Raw genomic sequence first — 20,471 nt, forward strand, 5'->3', positions numbered from 1 at the left:
TTCATATTTCATTTGGATCACACTTTTTTATTTCATAGCCTTTTTTTTTTTTTAAAGCAACAATGAATCATCTTCTCTGTGGACTCAGTCTCCTGGTGGATGAAAGGAAAGCATTCAGTTGCTTAATCTAGGCGAGGTTTCCCCTGCTGATAGACTATGAGTTTATAATTTTGAAACAATCTGTGCGATAGCCTCATACTAGTAGATTATTTCTCCTTGGGGTGAAGAGTTGCTCCTGCTCAATCTGAATTGGTCCTTATTTTGCCTTAAACTGTGATCATTGGTCGTTTGGTCCTTAGAAATTAATCAAGTCGAAACCAGAGGACACACAGGGGAGGCCACCTTTCATGCTCATCAGGGATGCACCAAAGGGACAAATCATTATTTTACCGAATTGCGTTTTCCTGATACACAGAAAAGGAAATGAGTGAAACACGTTGTCAAAGAAAATCATACCTTTTAAGTTTCCCATGTTTCTAATTTTAATGGGCCAAGAACAAACCTCCTTAATTATAAATCGATTTGAACCGTATTTGTGGATGGGACTTTTTTTTTTAAGATAAATATGTTAAAACAGATGAAGATGGAGTTTCCACTGTGGCATAATGGGATCGGCAGTGTCTCTGCAGCACTGGGATGCAGGTTCGATCCCTGGCCCAACACAGTGGGTTAAAGAATCCTACACTGCCATAGCTGTGTCAGAACTGCAGGTCAGATCTGGGATCCCTGGCCCAGGAACTCCCTTGGGGTGGCCAAAAAAGAGAAGCAGAGCAAAGAAAACAAACAACAACAGCAAGAAAACAGATGAAGATGAATTTCAAGCACCAATACGTGAGAAAGGGTGCAGGTTCTCTTCGGTTGCATGATGTGCATTGATAAACTCACAGACGGTTTTGAAAAACCTATGTTTGGTTGAAAAAGAATTCAGTTTTGGAGTTCCCGTCGTGGAGCAGTCGTTAACGAATCCGACTAGGAACCATGAGGTTGCGGGTTCGATCCCTGGCCTTGCTCAGTGGGTTAAGGATTCGGCATTGCTGTGAGCTGTGGTGTAGGTCGAAGATGTGGCTCGGATCCTGAGTCGCTGTGGCTGTGGCGTAGGCCAGTGGCTACAGCTCTGATTCGACCCCTAGCCTTGGGACTCCATATGCCGTGGGAGCGGCCCAAGAAAAGGCAAAAAGACAAAAAAAAAAAAAAAAAAAAAGGAATTCAATTTTATAGCAGAACCACACAGGATAAAATCCATGTGCACAAAATGATAAAATAGGTTTATGAAGGCGTCAGCCTAGGCAGTGCCACAGAGCTGGTCCAGGGGCTCTTCATTCACTTTTGCACTTTTGCGCTTTCTCTTATTTAGCATCCCGCTTGCTTTCTTAAAGTGACACCTGGCACAGTGGCCATCAGAGACCTGAGCCCAGCTTCAGGGACACAGATGGAAAAGAAGCAAACAGCCCCTATGAAAAGGCGCAGCCAGCCAGGGGCTGGCCCCTGAACTCCGAATTCATCCAATCCCAGTTTTCCTGTTCTGACAGTTCCAGGGGCCAAATCAGGAAACATTTCCATAGAGTCCATTTCTCCCAAAGATGTACCATCGAGTTAGGGGGAATGGAATTTTAGCTCTTCTTAGCAGCCCTGCTTTTAGGAATCAGAATTCAATTATTTGATGCTTTTCTCAGTGCAATAGTAATATGAAAACTTACGCACAGAATCACAAAGTTTCCCTTCTCCCTGAGAGAAAAAGAATCATGCAAAATGTGACATCTCAAAAATGAGAAAAATGCCAGCCATTTTGGCTGAGCTCATTTTTTTTTTTTTCCTACCCTAAGAAGCGTGGTCTGTGCTCCTGCACAGAATGTGCTTTACTGCAGAGCCAAGAATGTAAAGCGTGGATGAGGGGCTGGGGCTGCAGGCGTGGTGCTGTTGCCCACTCGCTCCTCCTGGGAGAACATTCCTCCACGGGCTGCAGAGCAGGGCAGACGAGAACCGGCATAGTTCCTCCTGTTTCCCCGTGTTGCTGGGACTTCATGTGTCGTCCATTAAAATGACCATTTAGGGACTCGGGGGTCAAGAAAATGCTGGGGGCATTTTTAGCAGAGAAGGGAGGGTGAAGGCTGCTCTGAGCTCTGAGCTCTGTTTTGCTCACAGTTGTCAGCTCACTTTGGAGAAAGGGGATGGATGACTTTGCCAGCGATGGCTTACACATGACCTCCGTTGAGACAATGGGTGGGACATCTGTATTGTTTGTGGATTCAAAAATAATTTTATCATAAAATCCGTTGTAATTCGGTTTTGAAACACTGCTTTAGAGGTTGGCTGCTAGAACTGTTCCAATGGGTTTTACGCAAATATTATTTTAAACCGAAAGAGTCAATTCTCTTATGATCTAACAAGAGCTCTTTGTGTGCTCGGGGTCACTGTGTCTACGCCAAAGCCTTCCCACCATGACCTTTGGGGACTTTGCAAAAGAAACGCAACGGGTTATCAAGGGAATGAAAGGGCTCTTTGATGCCTACAGTGTACTTTATAATTTCCCAAAGACTCTTGTTGGTGATCTCATTTCAGGGTGTTTAACACCAAGCTCCTAGATTTATTTTGCTAGTTAGTGGGAGGGTTTAGGTTAGAATCCAGCACTCCGTGTGTTGTTGCACCTGCTGTATCCTGTGCTCCTACGCCCCAGCAGGTCAGGTTCTGCTCCTGGTCAGGTAAACACCACCTGATGCGCAGAATTAAAACACAGCACCATCCTGCCTGGGAACTTGGTGATGTGGGGGGCAAAACAGCATGTTCATCCGGGTGCCAGTGTTTGGAAGCCTATAAGTTAAATCAGTGCGTGTAGCAGCTGAAGGTCTGCCTTTTTTCTGTATAATGGCTCCAAGAATGGAGGAGTCTTTAAGATGAGATACCAACAACCTGTGCAGATGAATTTAGGTTTATAAAATTGAAGTTTCTGAACAGTTTCCCTCGTCAGTCAGCTCAGATGAAAACTGTCTCATTATGTAAATAACCTTTGATAGTATATTTTAATTTATTAATGCACTATTATATAACATATTTTAACACATCTTCCTATGCATGTATATATAACTATGTATTTATAGATATAGGCATAAATATCTCTATAATTGTGTATCTAAATATGGATCTAATAGTGTGTCTACATATTTATATAAAGGCTTCTATAATGTGTGCATATATACACATGTAGAATATACATCTCATATGTAAGTGAATACATCTTACATATGTGTGACTATATTTAGAAATAAGATTTTATAAATATATGTCCATCTGATTGGATGGTACAGTTTTTCAAGACTTTTGTGGTATACATGCAACCTAAAAGACACCTACAATGACTCTAAATTGTTCTTCTGCATTCTGGATGCTCAGGAAGGTAAGGCATCATTAGGGAAAGACACACTGCTTTCAGCAGGAGGGCTGTGCACACCCTCCTCCACCTGCCTCAGAGAGATGGGGGGCGATGGCTGGGTGCTGCTGAGGCTTTTCCCCCATTTACAGGGCATCTTTCTACACAGTTAGGCTTTCTTCAAGCAGAACCACCCATTTGGGGGGAAAAATATGCACCCACTCAGGAAACTTCATTCATGAAGAAAATTGTCCAGAAGCACATGCTGTCACTGCCAGGCCTGGACCCTTAGGTCCTTGAGATCAAACGGGCAGCGCAAGCGTCTCATCTACAAGCTTTTTTGGGGAGTCAGCAACTGTGCATCTCAGTTATCAATTCAAGTAGGAACTGCTTCAAAGGCCAGGTTAGGTTGATGCACCTGCAGGATCACAAGCACAAGTGGGTTGTTTTAATGTTCAAGTGTGGATAGATGAGTCTCAGCAGCAGCAGCAGCAGAAGCCGTGTGGTGGCAGCGGCTGGAGCCTTGGGAATGTGCACTGTGACTTCTTGGAAAATCAGGATTCATTAAGGCCCATTAGGCCATTTCCAAGGTACAGAAATGGGAGAAAGGAAACAAATCCTCAAGTGAGGTTCTTATCATGGACATTTAGATAAGCTAATTTAAAAGATAAACCTGAAATAAAACGTCCTAAAGGGACAGCTACATTATAACTCCATATGAAAACAGGTGGTCCAAGCAGTGCTTGTAGCCAGTTCAGAGGACCCGTGAAAAGGCTGTGTCCACAGCAGAGACTGACTCAGTGATTTACTGCGGATTTTCTGTAAGGGATTTTGGATGTAGGGTCACCAGCATGGGAAGATGCGGTGTTGTGGGGCCTGGCACTCAGGCCGTTTCCTGTCACTCTTAATTTTGACCCTCTGATTCCTGAATTTGTCTCCTGCTCAAAAGCCAAGTAACCTCCGCCTTCTTCCATTTCTTTGTTTTCCATTCTGTTTTGCTTGGACTTGCCCCAATGTCTCATAAAAAAGTTTATCTTAAGGACATTTATTTGCTTAGGATTCATATCCAGTCTGTTTCTGGTAGGATCAGTTGAGCAGTTTGTGACTCTAAAGCATAAAGGAATTTTTAGGGCAGAGAAACAGGAAGGGGCTGGGCTGGGCTGTGCTGACCCAGACGCTTGGATGGGCTCAGCTCTGGACAGATAAAGAAGAAACACCCAGGTACCTCCTGGGCCTCCGTCAAGTGGTTCCTTGACACAGTGGGTGAGCGAAGCCCATCCAGCCTCACCTGATGAGACAGAGTGCCCCCCGCCCTCCTCCCTGGGCCCTCTGACCCTGCATGCCGGTACCCTTGTCAGGCCCCACCTATCATGAGCATCTGTGGCTTTCGTGGGGCTGAGGCTGCCTCCATCCTCTTAGAGAGACGCCGCAGGCCTTCATGTCCAGGTGTCCTGGGCAATGATCTTCCTCCTTCCCACATCCTCACTCACCCTGGGGCAGCGATCCGGACACACGGGCACAGGTGATCCTTCCCAGGTGGTACAGCCTTCTCACAGGAGAGTGTCCGTCCGCTCCAGGGGCCCTGATGACCAGAACATACTTCAGAAATTCTCTGTTCTTATCGAAATAACAGTGTTCCCTCCCTCGTTTACTTTTTTCCAAGATTTATTTATTTATTTATTTTTGGATAACCTGTTGGATTTGTGCCTCTGCTCCGACAGTTTAGCATCCTGGTTTCCACGTCCATCATCATCTTTCTAGTTCTTCATCAAGTTTGTTCTTACCCTTATTTTTATTATCTTTTGTCGTGGTTATCGTTGGTTTACGATATCATGTTAGTTTCAGGTGTACAGTACAGTGATTCTGTCGTAGATGTAGATAGATAGATAAATAAAATCTTTTTCAGATTCTTTTCCATTCTAGATTATTCCAAGATATTGAATATACTTCCCTGTGCTGCATACTACATAGTACATCCTTGTTGGTACCTATTTTATATATAGTATATTTTATAGAATATAGATTTCTACATTAACATATATAATGTGTATATTATGTGTCAATATTTATTAATATACAAATATATCATTAATATTTATTAATATATAAATATATAATTAATTATATTGTGAACATATAATAATTAACATGTTATTAATATATAAATATATATCAATATTAACATACAATAATACTATATTAACATATAATGATGAACATGTTATTAATATAATTAATTATATCGTTAACATATAATAATTAGCATTAATATAATATATTAATATTAACATATAATTAACATGTTGATATATAAATATATCAATATTGACATGTAATAATGTTATATTAACATATAATGATTAACATATTAATATATAAATATATATCAATATTAACATACAATAATACTATATTAACATATAATGATTAACATATTACTAATATGTAGATATATATCAATGCTAACATACAATAATACTATATTAACATATAATGATTAACATATTATTAATATATAATTAATTATATCATTAACATATAATAATTAGCATTAATATATAATATATTAAGATTAACATATAATTAACGTATTAATATATAAATGTGTCAATATTGACATGTAATAATGCTATATTAACATGTCATTAATACATCAATACACGTAAACCTCTTCATTCCTCCCTCCCGGATCCCCTTTCCCCTTTGGTAACCAACCCTAAGGTGGTTTCTGTGTCTGAGTCTGGTTCATCAAGCTGGCGATGAGCCTCCGGGAAGGGTTGAAGCCCCGCAGTCCTACTTTCAGTCCGTCTTTCTCCGGGGAGCTCGAGATAAACACCGCGTTTGTTATCTTGACTGTTTGCTCTTCCCATTATTGATCAGAGGCCCTGGCTGTTTCTTCCCTGGGTCTGTGGAACTCAGCCATGAACTCATGTCTTTTCAATGGGGAAGATTCTCTTGGAATAACTTACCTTTGACAAAGTTCAAGTTGGTAAGACTGCCTCTATTTTGTGTGGGGCTTCTGCTTAAAAAAAAAAAAAAAAAAAAAAAGAATAAACCACAAAACAAAACAAACGTTCATTTCATTTTGACTCATTCTGGACAGAGTCCTAAAAGCAGCAACGGAAAACAAACAAAATCCCCCCCTTCTCTCCACTGTGGGTAATTTTCTCTCATTCTTTAGCGTGGTATCATTGTTGTGTCTACTTTGTCCGCTCCGGCCATCGAAGGCCCTCTCGGCCCCGTGCTCTCTGAGAGCGCTTCTGTTGTCCCCTTGGATGGGATCAAGTCTGGTGCTCCATCCTGACCTTGAACCTGTCTCTGCAAAGTCTGTGCCCTTCTGCTCTTGGAGGCGCACCCCCCTCCTCTGTGTTCTGTGTTCTCGGAGCGAGCGCTTCCACAGCCCGGGAAGGGATAACGAGGTGCTTTTTTGGAAGTCTTGTTTTCTTCTTTCTCGTTTGAACTCTCCTTCCCTTTCCCCAGTTATAAAAACAAAACAGAACAAGCGCAAAACAAGCCTTCCCATCTGGGGTACCTTTCTCAGTTACTGAATTTATGGCCTTCTGTTTACACTCATTTCTTGAATCTTCTAAGAGTTAACTTCCATCTTTCATTCTGTCTTTTTATTTTTTGAAGTGTCATCAAGATTATGAGCCAATAGCAATTTGTTACTATTATTAATTAAATTCTTTGGTATTTCAATTTACAATTAGAAAGCATATTCATAATTTTTTTCTTTTCTTTTTCTTCTTTTTTCTTTCTTTCTTTTTTTTTTTTTTTTTTTTCTTTTTTGTCTTTTTAGGGCTGAACCCACAGTATATAGAAATTACTGGGCTAGCGGTCAAATACAGAGCTGTAGCCACTGGCCTATACCACAGCCACAGCAACGCAAGATCTGAGCCGCATCTCTGACCTACACCACAGTTCACAGCAAGGCCAGATCCTTAACCCACTAGCAAGGCCAGGGATAGAACCTGCATCCTCATGGATCCTAGTCAGGTTTGTTCATCACCAAGCCAGGAGGGGAACTCTGCCAATTCAAATATTTGTAGCTCGTTTTACCTTCACAACTAAGTCATCCTGCAGGCTGAGTTTTGGCAAATCAATATTTCCTGGGGACCAGGTTCCATTTCATTGAAGACAGTACTGCTGTGCCATTAAATCCAGATCCTTCTGATTTGGGCCCTGTGTCATTCAACCCATCCTGTCATCACGCCGCATCTTCTGAGTCTGGTTGGTTGGTCAGTCACCGCCACCTGTTCATTTGCTAGAGTCTGGCTGCACCCTCTCACACCTCATCATGGTTCAAGCAGGGGGTAAGGAGGGAGTGATTACAGAAGTCTTACCTGTCTTACCCTTACCTGTCTCCTCAACTGCCAGCTCCCACCTTTACCAGCTGCCACTTTGCTTCCCAAGTGGTCCTTCAGTAACAAATATCAGATCAAGTCAAAGCTGCTCACAGTGGAAGTTCTCATTGGGGTTCAGCAGGTTACGAACCCAACTAGCATCCATGAGGACACAGGTTCAATCCCTGGCCTTGTTCAGTAGGTTAAGAATCTGGCATTTCAAGAGCTGTGGTGCAAGTCACAGATACGGATCAGATATGGTGTTGCTATGGCTGTGGCGTAGGCCAGCAGCTACAGCTCCGATTCAACCCCTAGCCTGGGAATTTTCATATGCCGTGGGCGTGACCCTAAAAAGCAAAGCAAAACAAACAAACAAAAACTGTGTGCAGTAAAAACATGTAATGGTCCCTTCACATTCAGAATAAAATGCGAGTTCACTGGCATGGCATGCCTGGCCTGTGGCTGGCTCACCAGCTCACGTGCTACCTCTTCTGTACATGATAAAACACCATGCTTTCGAAGTTCCCTGGTGGCTCAACAGGTTAAGGACCTGAAACACTGCTGTGACCTGGGTTCCCTGGCTTGGGAACTTCTGCATGCTTCAGGTGAGGTCAAAAAAATAATAAAAAGAAAGCAAGCACTGTGCTTTCTCCCCGGATGCCTCAGCACAGTCCATTCTCCCTGTTGGGAAGGTCTTTTCCCTCCTTTGCTCAGCAAAAACCTGCTAGTTTCAGGTGGTACCTCCTCCAGGAAGCTTCACCAAATCCTGCTCTTCCTTTGAAACATCTCAGCCTGTCACCTCCTCCAGGAAGCCTTCCTGCACCCTCTCCCGTCCCCTCCCCGCTGGACTTAGCAATACACCATTCTTCTCTGCTTCTTTATTAGAGCATGTGAACCACTCCATGTATTTGCATTTTGTGCTAAGGGCCTCGATGGTGACTTCTTCCGCTGTCCCTTCCAAAGGGTTTCTGATCAGTCACTGCTCGATGGCTGAATGAAGGAAGGAAGAGCTTTCTAACCAGAAGTCTGAGCACTACGGCCACACCTCGGATTTCTATGCTCACTTCGCTGCTGCTGCAAAAAAAAAAAAAAATTTAACTCTGGGTCATCCCTCAATATGTGGTTTCAACCCACGTGTTCCAAATACCCTTTACTTATTATGTTTTTACTTACCCATCCAAGAATCAAACATGTTTATAGATGCTTGCCAGGTGTGCAAGGCAGTTTGTGAACGTCCCGTCCAACTTCTAGTCCATAGTCAGAGTTTCACATGTGACCTCGGCCGTCGGAGAAGCATTCCCTGTGTTTTCTCAAGTTCCTGGGGCAGTTTTCCAAGACAGTTTCATGAGCAGCCTCTAAGAGTTAGTTTCCTTTATGTGTTTTCCTGATACATGTTGGAGGCAATTTAGGGTTTGCACTGTTATCAGATACAATCAGATACAATTCAAAAGGGAACTATGTTCATCAAAAGGTGACACAGACTTTGAGATTTTAACCAACCATCTATGTATCTATTTATCTTATCTTTGCAAATATTCTCTCTCTCTCTCTTTTTTTTTTTTTTTTTTGCTTTTTAGGACCGTACTCGCGGCATATGGGGGATCTCAGGCTAAGGGGTGAATTGGAGTTATAGCTGCCAACCTAAGCCACAGCCACAGCAACTTGGGATCCGAGCTGCATCTTCATCCTACACAACACCTCACAGCAACGCTGGATCCTTAACCCACTGAGCAAGGCCAGGGATCGAATCTGCAACCTCATGGTTCCTAGTTGGATTTGTTTCTGCTGCGCTGCGATGGGAACTCCTACAAATATTCTCTATTGAGCAAGTGTGCAGATAGAGAAAGTCAGACTCCTGAAGACTTTTGTTACTATTTTTTGGTTGATAACTGAGAGGTTTTGTTTGGTTGGGGGTTTTTTAGGGGTCAGTTAATATGTAATTTAACTAGGTAAGATGTATTCATTTCCGTCCTCGCTTTTGTGATCAAGCTGCCTTAACACGTTTCCTGCGATGTCCTTTCAGGAGGAATGTCAGAACTACATCCGGGTACTGTTGGTGGGTGGCGACCGGTTATTCACCTGCGGCACCAACGCTTTCACGCCTGTCTGCACCAACCGCACGGTAAGGCTTCTCGTGGAGTTTTCACACATTTTAATACAGGGAAAATCCAAACATTCTGTTAAAAGCCTCGTTTTAAATGTGTTTCTCTTCTCCAAGAAGTTTCTTTTTAATCAAAAAAAAAGGCTTGTCTCCAATTGAATAAACATTGGATGCATTGATTTACTCCTAATCACGTTATTATATAAAGACCTGGTAATAATTACAGCTTGTTGAATTACATTTAAATATACTTTCACGCTATTCCTACCAGCTTTTTTTTTTTTCCCCACTAATGACTTTAAACATAATCCTAAACATATTCTTTTTTCTTATTCTGCTTTATTGTAGGGATATGGTTAGGTATTAAAATGACCTAAAATCAAAATCCAAATGAAGAGGATATTATTTACAAATTGGATAAGAAGCATGTCAAAAAATTAAAGTGGGAGTTCCCACCATGGCGTGGTGGGTTGGGGAGCCGGTGTTGTCTCTGCTGAGGCGGAGCTCGATCCCCAGCCCAGGGCAGTAGATGAAGGATTCTGAGATGCTGCAGCTGAGACATGGGTTATAGCTGTGGCTCAGATTCCATCCCTGGCCCAGGGAAGTCCATAGGCTGTGGATGTGGCCAAAAAGAAAAGAAAAGCAAATGAAAAATCCAAACGGAACTGTAGGAAAATAAAATTATAACTCCTTCTTTCTCTTTTAACCTGACATTATTGACAGGGGAATTTTCAGCATCCATGTCTTATATGTGTAAAATTGCAGGGTTTTTGGAGCACGCGTATCGTCTTCCTAATTTGGGATATTATTTTCGGCTTCCTCAGGGAACATAATGAAGAAATATCATTATGCTAATTTCCTGGTGACACCATTTCACTCAAAACCTGAATCTATTGTCTTCTTTTACTATTCATTATTTTCAAATTAGCATTCAGGTTTTGGAAATCAAGGGAGGAGGATAATGATAAGAAGTGATGCTCAGTATTCCCACCATGGTTCAGCCGGTTAAGAATCCTACTGCAGTGGGTTGGGTCCCTGGGGAGGCTCGGGTTCGATCCCTGGCCCGGCATAGTGGGTTAAAGGACCTGACGTTGCGGTGGCTGTGGTGTAGGTCGCAGCTGCAGCTCCGTTTCACTCCCTGGTGCAGGACCTTCCATATGCAGCAGGTGCAGCCATTAAAAAAAAGAGTGGTGCTCACAGAGAGATCCCTGGGTACCACGGTCTGTTCTACGCACATGACAACAGCCCCGTCGCTTCACCCTCACACCTGCTCCACGTGGGCTTATCCTGAGGCTTAGCGTTTAAGTCGCTTACCCAGGGCTGCAGATCTAATAGAACACGCAGTGTGTCTGAGCCCCCTTGCGTGGCCCCTCTGCTCTCTTAGCTCTCAGGTAAGAGGACAGAAACCAGTGGAGTGGAGAGTCCCTCACCATCCAGAGAACCTTTTCTCAGTCAGGGACTGTTTGGCTTTTCAAATGCTGGATTCCAACCAGGTGACTGCAGGCCTCTGAGTTGTCTCTCTGAAAACTCAAAACTAAAACCTTGGAAACGTGGGCTCCAGTGGTGCTAAATATTTATCCATCCTTACCCATGCACACAGTTTAGGGCTAGTCATAATATTTTGATTCGCTCTTATTGATAAAATTGTACCTCATTTTTTACTGCAGATTTTATTTCTATAAATACTGAAGTTGGTTTTTTAATTACAGTGGAACGATCTGTCCTGCCCATGCATTATAAATAGAAGTCAAAGACAATAATCTGACTTCTTACTTTGTGCATATTCAATAACCTGAGGTTCAATACCTCTCAAAGGATGGTGAGAGAGATTGGTAGCTTCTCTCTCTTTATTTTTTTACTTTTTATGGCCGCACCTGCAGCGTATGGAAATTCCCAGGCCAGGGATTGAATCTGAGCTGCAGCCGCAGGCCTGCACCACAACCACAGCAACACTGGATGCAAGGCGCATCTGTGACCTACACCTCAGCTTATGACAATGCTGGATCCTTGGCCCACTGAGCAAGGCCAGGGATCAAACCAGCATCCTCAGAGAGACAACATCAGGTCCTTAACCTGCTGAGCCGCAACAGGAACTCCCGATTGGCACAGTCTCTGACAGTGACCACAGCGTGCTGTTTTTATCCAAAATTCATCAGAATGCAAACGCGTGTCCTGTCTTAGCCTGAGCCCCAGAGCATGTCCATGCTTCATTTACCTTTTAGGTGCATAAAATCCACCAACACGATGAAAGGGTTCCACGGGGGATAATTGTTTTCTCTGTCTTGTCCAGCTGAGTAACCTGACAGAGATCCACGATCAGATCAGCGGCATGGCCCGCTGTCCCTACAGCCCCCAGCACAATTCCACGGCCCTCCTGACGGCCGGCGGGGAGCTCTATGCTGCGACGGCCATGGATTTCCCGGGACGCGATCCCGCCATTTACCGAAGTCTGGGCATCTTACCTCCTCTGCGCACTGCCCAGTACAACTCCAAGTGGCTCAACGGTAAGTCCGGCCACCGCCCCACGTTCCCCTCGCTCTTGTCTGGTTTCCGGGTGCTCACAAGTAAACTGCCACAGTTTCTAAAACACAAAGCACCAATGTATTCATTTTCTAAAGAAATCAAAATGTCACTTGTTTTGTACTTGGGCATGGACTGGCATCATATTGACTCTTTGCCAATTAGGCAGAAGCAGGATGTCCTCAATGCTGTAGGGCTAATTGTGACATGGACCTTCACAGACTGAAGCTGTTTTTTTTTTTTTTTTTTTCCGTAGCATTTTTTGAAGTTGTAGTACATTTTTTTGCTTTATTTATTTATTTTTTCTTTTAGGGCTGCACCTGCAGCAGATGGACGTTCCCAGGCTAGGGGTCAAATCAGAGCTGTGGCTGCCGGCCTACACCACAGCTCACGTAATGCCAGATCCTTAACCCACCGAGCGAGGCCCGGGATCGAACCCGCATCCTCGCGGATCCCACTTGGGTTCGTACGTCACTGAGCCGCAACGGGATCCCCCTGAAGTTTAGGACTTTGATGTTATGTCCAAGATGACTGTAGCTTCATGTGCATTCTTTCTTCATCTTATACATCGAAAAAGAGAAGCGAAGAGCATGTCATGAAATGGACAGACCGCTCTGTAGAAGAAGGTGTTTGACCGCAGGCTGCTCTAAATAGCTTGACCAATTTTTTTGTTCATAAAGGATGTTAAGTCACATAACTAGAAGGTTGGGGAGATGTCTTCAGCATTACTCACTTCAACGGCTCAAAAGTTAATAAAGACCCCCAGTCCTGTTCCCACTCCCTGTGCCCCCCAAAATCCATCCGGTTGGTCCAGGTGAGCTCTGCCCTTGGGTGCAAAGTCGCTGCTGCAGTTTCAGGTACCACATCCGGATGTGACACTATCCAGTGTAAGAAGAACCATGGTCCTTGTCTTTTTTTTTTTTTTTTTTTTAAGAAATGAGAAACTTAGAGACAGTGTCCTTTGAATCCTGGACTAGACTTTGGTCACTTGCTTCCCAAACAAATAGAAAGTGATTCAAACCACCCACATTGAGGTTAAAGTTGGCTAAGTACTGAGATGTACCAGCTGAAATTCAGCCCTCTGTCTACTCTGTGTTCATGTGTAAATGTGTTTATACACACACACACACACACACACACACACACAGTGTGATGGGCAGATATAAGAATCCTGTGTAATCCATCCCCTTAAGCTTTTATTTCATAGTTTGCACAAAGATGAAATCTTGTCATTGCCATGATAATATTTCCTGTCTTGAGCTTTCAAGTTCTCCAAAGATAGCCTGGCCTTTCACCAAGGAAAAGCTAAAAGCTTAATTGTCGGACCAGCGTTTCTCAGCCTCAGCGCTATTGGTGTTCAGGACCAGATCCTTCTTTGCTGGGGGAGGGTCAGTCCCGATTACGGGAGGATGGTTAGCCCTATGCATCCTTGGCTTACACCCACTAGATGCCATAGCCTGCCCCCCACTCCCCAAGTTGTGACAATAAGAAACTTCTGCAGAAGTTGCCAAGCATCCCCTGGGGAAAATCTTTGCCTCTGCCTGAGACCCACTGGTTTAGAGTGATCACTTATGCCTGTTCACATGACGTGCGTATTTACACACAATTGTTTCGTCAAATGATGTAGTTCAAGCAGCCACCAGAGGTTGCCTTCAAAAGGGTCCTTTGTAGCAAAGGGAGTGTCCTCAGCCCGTTTCTTTGAATGACTCTGAATGCTTTCTTTTTTTTTAAGATTTTTATTTGTTTTTATCATAGTTGATTTACAGTGTTTTGTCAGGTTCTGCTGTATGACCCTGAAATGCTTTCAAAGGGCGACGTGAATTGTTCTCCCAAAGCGAAGCAGTCACTCAGTTCCCTCTGTGGAGCTGTCTCAGCTGAACCCTTCGACTCTCGGTGGAAGGTCTCCTTTCCACCTTGTAGCTTTCATCTGTATAGTTTAAAGTTCTTTCTGTTCGTCCGTTGATTTTTACTGGCCACGCACATTTTCCAGTTAAAAGTCAAAATGCTGCTTCCCCAGCTGCAAGCTCTTTAATTTGAGTTTGATGAAAGCAAAGCAAAACGTTATTAGGAGCAGTGTCTCTTTCTCGTCCCTGAAATAACACCCCGCAGAATATCTTGTAAAAAGAATTCAGGTTACAGCCTGGTTAGCAGGTTAGAAACACTGTTTCTTTCTATGCGACTGAGATACTCTTTACCTGTTCAGGGGCTCGGATTCTGCTCACCCTCTGGGTGGAATATTTTCCATGTGAGAGTCAGGTGATGTCACGAGGACAGAAGAGCTCACCCAGGGCTTCTGCAGGCACAGGAGGCAGATATGTCCTAGAATCGTATCGAATACGACCCAACAACTGCAGCCATTGAAAAGAAGTCTAGTTGAAAAGAAGTCCATTGAGACCCTCTGGGCTGCCTCTCCTGACCCTCCCGACCTGCTGCTGCCACACCCAGGTCCCCCAGGCACCTTCACGTCACCGCCCAATCTGTGGTACCCTCCAGATGCTAGCAGGACTGCAGGTCCCCTTGAGGCTCTCACTCAGCTAGCAGCTGCTCACAGATGATGATAAACAAAATTCATGTTTTTGTTCTGGGTGTTTTCCAAGGGTTTTGTTTTTGTTGTGTTGTGTTGTGTTGTGTTGTGTTGCCAGCATCTCTCTGCTGAGGGAGGAGGACTGTCTGAGCAGGGGGAGCTTTGGAGGGGGGGCCCAATGAACCATATCAGCAGAATTTTGTGTTCAGGTTCACGGCTTGTGATGAGCGTGTATGTAGGATAATTTGCCTCGACACGGAGGTAGCCCCTTGCTGTACTTGTGTTAATTAGCTCATAAGGCAAACTCCTGAAATGACTGGTCCAGGGGTCATGCACATTTTGGCTTTGCCTGAGCCAGCGCTGTGCCAGGCATCCTCCCACCCAGCCTCCAGCCAGCCAGCAGCCAGGCACCAACAGACTCCCTTCAAGCCACGTCTTCCCACACATGTTGGATGGTGGGTGGCTGTGTTTGTTGTGTTTCCTAGGGTTGCTAGAACCAAGTACCGCAACGTGGGTAGTTTAAGGTGGAAATGTGAGCTCTCAGAGTTCTGGAGGAGAGAGAGCCAAGAGCACAGTGTCGGCCAAGCCACGCTCTCAGTGGACACAGCAGGGAGGATTGACCCCTCCTGGCCTCTTCCAGCTCCGGAGCCCTCAGCCTTCCTTGGCTTGTGGCCCCATCGCTCCAGTCTTTGCCGCTGCTCACAGGGGCTGTGGGTCGTCCTATGACCATTTTCACATAAGAACATGGGTCATATTAGGGGCCCAGCTCACCGCAGTAGGACCTCACCTTTGCTAATTATGTCTGCCGTGACCCTGTTTCCAAAGAAGGCTGTGATGAGAGGTACCAGTACATCTGCTGGGGGACGCAGTTCAGCCCATCCCAGGGCCCCAGACAGGAAAGGCTCAGCTGTTGAAACCTTAACCTGTAGCATCTTATTTTCTGATGACACTCTTACCTCTCCTTCCGAGCTCTGGGTCCCTCCTCAGCCCACTGGTCCTGGTCTCAGCGGTATCCTTCTCACTCTTGGCAGATGGTGTTGCCTCTTCTTTTCTTTTTGTAGGGCCGCACCTGCAGCATATGGAGGTTCCCAGGCCAGGGGTCTAATCTGAGCTACAGCTGCCAGCCTACACCACAGCCAAGCCAGGTATGTGACCTACACCACAGCTCACGGCAACGCCAGATCCTTAACCCACTGAGGGGGGCCAGGGATCGAACCCGCAACCTCATGGTTCCTAGTCAGATTCGTGTCTGCTGCGCCATGACGGAAACTCCCGGTGTTGCCTTCTTATTTCCAAAGAGAATCAGAGGTCGAGCTCCAGGGATTGTGCTCTTTTCCCAGAACCTGTTTCTTCCTTTTATGCTCCATCCGCTCAAACTGCAGACCTGTAACCACTGTGCATCTCTCCTCCCCTCCACGGCCCCTGGGGAAGGAGATCCCTCCTAGGCGGCATCCTCAAGGGGGTTTCAGCTCCCTCGTTCTGTGTCTGAATCACTCCCTCAAAGGACTGTGGTGAAGGCTGGGCAGAAATGAACACTCTGACCCTCCAGGCTCAAAGGGGCCCAGAGCACAAAAGATGTTCTTCAAGACACTGAACGTGTAGGAGTTCCCTTTGTGGCTCAGCAGGAAGGAACCTGACTAGGATCCATGGGGATGCAAGTTTGATCCTGGCCTTGCTCAGTGGGTTAAGGATCTGGTGTTGCCATGAGCTGTGGTGTAGGTTGCAGATGTGGCTCAGACCCCATGTTGCTGTGGTGTAGGCTGGTACCCACAGCTCTGATTGGACCCCTATCCTGGGCTTCCAGATGCCTTGGGTGCAGCCCTACAAAAAAGAGCATTGAACAGGTAGACAGAGCAGGCTATGTCATGACCCCTCAGTGACCCCGGCCTCCTGGGACCCCCTGTGCTTCAGGGCTACGCTTCCGGCAAATGGTGGCATCAGGCTGTCCAGGAAGACATCCCGCCAGGATAAAGGGAGCCTCAAGGAAGGGTCTTTCTAGCCTCTGATCTTCTCACCACATCTCCTAGAGATGCAGCATAAGTGGTGTAGCTCCAACAACCTGCTTTAAGCAAGCCGAGTGCCTTGGATCTCAAACCAGGGTGCCAGGTGCAACTTCTCATGACACCACCCACGATGCACACCGGCTGCCCACCAATGAGTGGGTGTCGCACCTGCACCACCGCACCTGTGCAGCGGACCCAGGTGGTAGCTGAGCCATCAGCTGAAGTGGCAAGGAGAGCAGGGCTGGCCGTGACACCTGCATGGGGTTGTCTCTTTCCTGCCCTGTGTGATCTGGCTCCGTCACCTGCTTGGTTTTTTTGTTTTTAATTTTATTGGACTGTGGTTGACTTACAGTGTTGTATTAGTTTCAGGGTACAGCACAGTGATTCAGTTATACATGTGCATGTAGTCATTCTTCTTTCCCATGTAGGTTATTACAGAAGGAGTAGATTCCCTTGTGCTATGCAGTAGGTCCTTCGGAATGATCTGTTTTGTATACAGTGGTGTATATATTGTTATTCCTATCCTCCCAATTTGTCCCTTCCCCCACCATGGTGTCCACCTGCAAAATCTTTCAGCCCCGAGTCCTCCTTCTCTGCGCACACACACTTCAGCATCCCTTAAGGAGGAGTGAGCAGTTCCCTGCGTGCACAGTGCCTTACTCACCATGCTTGTCGGTACACGCGCTCTCTGCTCTTCTTGTTTCCCTTGAGTTTTGCCTCCTGCCTTGTCCCCGTGCCTCTGGAACTTCCTTTGAGGCTTTGGTTTCCCACCCACTCAGCTGGGTCCCCTTTGTCCCTTCTCAGCATCATGCGTGATTGTGTTCATGCCACGACACTGGAGCTCTTGGCCATCCTTCTGTTCAAAGCCCACCGGAGCCCCCATTTCACCTGCAGAGAAACCATAGCACCACTGGCCGGCCTCCCACTACCTCCCTCTCCACACCCCAACCCACTCTTTGCTCCTTCTGCTTTAACCTCTTACTGGCTGTCAGCTGGCACTGGCTCGTCCTCTCTCCCAGGGATCACAGACATGTTCTCTAAGGGGCCATTGAGTAAGTATTTTAGCTTTTATACCCATATGGTCTCTGTTGCAGCTTTTCAGCTCTGCCGTCCAAGCCAAAACGCAGCCATTGCCAATGCATATGTGAATGCTGTGCTCATAAAACTTTATTGACAGCCAGTAGGTAGCATCTGGCCTGAGGGCTATAGCTTGCTGGTCCCTGTCCTAACTGGGGAACTCTTTGGCTCCTTTGTCTTTGCTGAAATGTCGCTTCTCCTGGGACCTCACCCTGAGCATCTGATGTGAAATGACATCCCCCTGCATTTAACTCTTGAGTCCCCTTAGTCGCACAGTGTTTGCTTATCCTTAGCTCCTTAGTGTTCGGCTCTGTTCGTCCTTGTCCTCTTGCCTTTGCTAGAAGCAAAGTTCCCCAATGGCTGGACTTATTTGTCTTGGTCACTGGTGTATCCCACAAGCTTTCAATGGTGCTGGGCGCACAGAGTAAGCCCCAAGGCATCTTTTTTGAATGAGTTAACAGATGAGTAGTTGATGTCTTTGGTTTCACCATCCATGCTTTTATGAATTCCTTGAGGGCAGGGATCCAGAACGTGAACAAGTTTTGTGTGCTCAGCATTTCACCCAGTGCCTGGAACACCACCGAGGCACCATCAATATTTGTGGAATGAGTAGAAAATAAGCACGTTTCATAAGGAGCAGAAAGGCAGATTGGGTTGTTAACAAGGGGATGTGTCCTATCAGTTGTAAGGCAGAATTTAAACACACGGACGTGGACGTTTGAAGCTGGTACAGGTCCAAGCATTTAAAGAATCACCCTTTGCTATCTCATGTGGCCTCCTGTTTTCACCATTATGTATCCAGTCAGTCATTAAAGACAACGTTTGATCGATTGGATCAGGTTCTGGAGGAATTTGAAACGTCGAGTTACACTGCGGGTCATGATTCTAAGTTTCCAAGGCAGATTTTGCCCCTGTGCCAACATCACTCTTCAAACAACGTTATGTGTTTAGAAAATACCTTAACAGCCTTAATGCAGTCAAATAGTAACCGTTAATAACCCTTATGAAATGATTACTGTAAAGCCGGATAATAAATGTTTAATAGTCGATGCTTAAAATAGAGAAGCTGTAAAACTCGCCTTCAAGAAACGAGCAGTCAAATCAGGGAAACAGTAAACTTATGAAAGGGAAAAATGACGTTCGCACATTAATGTACAAATTGAGTTTGGGGGTTCTCAGGGAACTGTTTTCTTGCACGGGGCCTAAAGCCTTGACAGGAACTTGGAAAAACAAAACCCTCCGTGAACTTTACTAAGTCCGCGTGCACATCCGCAGGGAGGAACCGCACTGGCACGTGGCCGCCGGCTCGGTTGCCTTTCCCGAAGGTAGCGTCTGTTTCTGTCAAACACCCCACGTGTCTCCACGAACACCCCAGGTTCCTCCGCTCTCTGATTCCAGCCTTGACCTCACTGTGGAGGAAAACACACTTGACATAATCCACAGCATTATTTTTTTAGGAACGGATATGTTTCTAGTTAAGAAAGCTCTTTGTAACAACCTCCAACTCTCCGAGTTTGGAATACTTTAATGACGTTATCCGCGTGTGTTGCATGGACTCTTGGAGGTCTTTAAGATACAGTGATTAACCTCCTAGTGATTCCAGATAATGGACTTGGAGGGAGAAGAACCCCCTCTGCGCTTAACCCGAAGAGAAACTGTTTCTGCTTATGGAAAAGACAGTTGCTTTGTGGAGCTCTGCTTCTTCTGGGGAGCGGAGCAGACACTGCTTCTTGGGGGTCCAGACACTGCCAAGTTGGAGTGACTGTTGGGCTCCCTCCTGGCCACTGTCCCTCCTTGGGGCAAAATCTACTCAGTGCAGGTCCTGAAGGTATGAATGGGCTGCCCCAGGTGTTCCCTGGACAGGACAGATTGGCTAAAGCAGGGGATTCATAAGTGGAGGCTGAGTTCCCAGGGCAAGAAAAAAAAAAAAAAAGAAAGAAAGACAGGTGGGGTCTGGATGTGAAGTACATTTGTTTAGGAAATCTAAATGTTTATCAAGGAAAAAAAGCTAGATAAAGCCAGAATAAAAATCAAGATTGCATAGCCAGCAGCCTAGTTTTGTATTTTACCAAACAGCATCTGGGGAGATGCTTACAAAGGGGTGTCCTTGTGAAGAATGGGCTCTGTTCAGTACTGCACTGAAAGGCTAAACCCTGACAGTTGACTCATGAAGTTTAAACCTGTACACGTGGCCTCAGAGCCTGGGAGCAAAGTTGTGTGATGTGAGACCCAGCATGACGAGCTGTCCTTTCCTAATTTTCATGCTTGATCAAGCCTACCAGAGGGCCTTGGGTGGATTGCCTATCTTGTGTGGGAAGGGTGTTGTAAATAGCATTGTACAGCCAGTCTGATGATCTTTATAGGCTTAGCAAAAAATTTAAATGAATAGCCTTCCTGCACATCATCTGCTCGTCTGTGCACTTGCTGGGGGCTCTGGTATCAGTTATTACTCCAGGTGCAAGGAGGAGTCACATGGCTACTTATAACCTGCCAAAGTAGATGAGAGAATCCATATACGCATCATCTAGAATCTTCTGCA

The 20,471-nt window shown here is 45.3% G+C and overlaps 1 protein-coding gene across 1 annotated transcript in view; it reads left to right on the forward strand.

Moving 5' to 3' along the window:
* The window catches only part of SEMA5A (semaphorin 5A), a 539,522-nt gene that overhangs the window by 344,817 nt on the left and 174,234 nt on the right, over positions 1 to 20,471 (forward strand). The window contains 2 exon segments of the mRNA XM_021076851.1: positions 9,731 to 9,829; positions 12,099 to 12,312. Of these exon segments, the coding sequence (XP_020932510.1) occupies positions 9,731 to 9,829; positions 12,099 to 12,312 (313 nt within the window).

This window comes from Sus scrofa, chromosome 16 (assembly GCF_000003025.6).
Source record: "Sus scrofa isolate TJ Tabasco breed Duroc chromosome 16, Sscrofa11.1, whole genome shotgun sequence".
NCBI classification, from domain to species: domain Eukaryota; kingdom Metazoa; phylum Chordata; class Mammalia; order Artiodactyla; family Suidae; genus Sus; species Sus scrofa.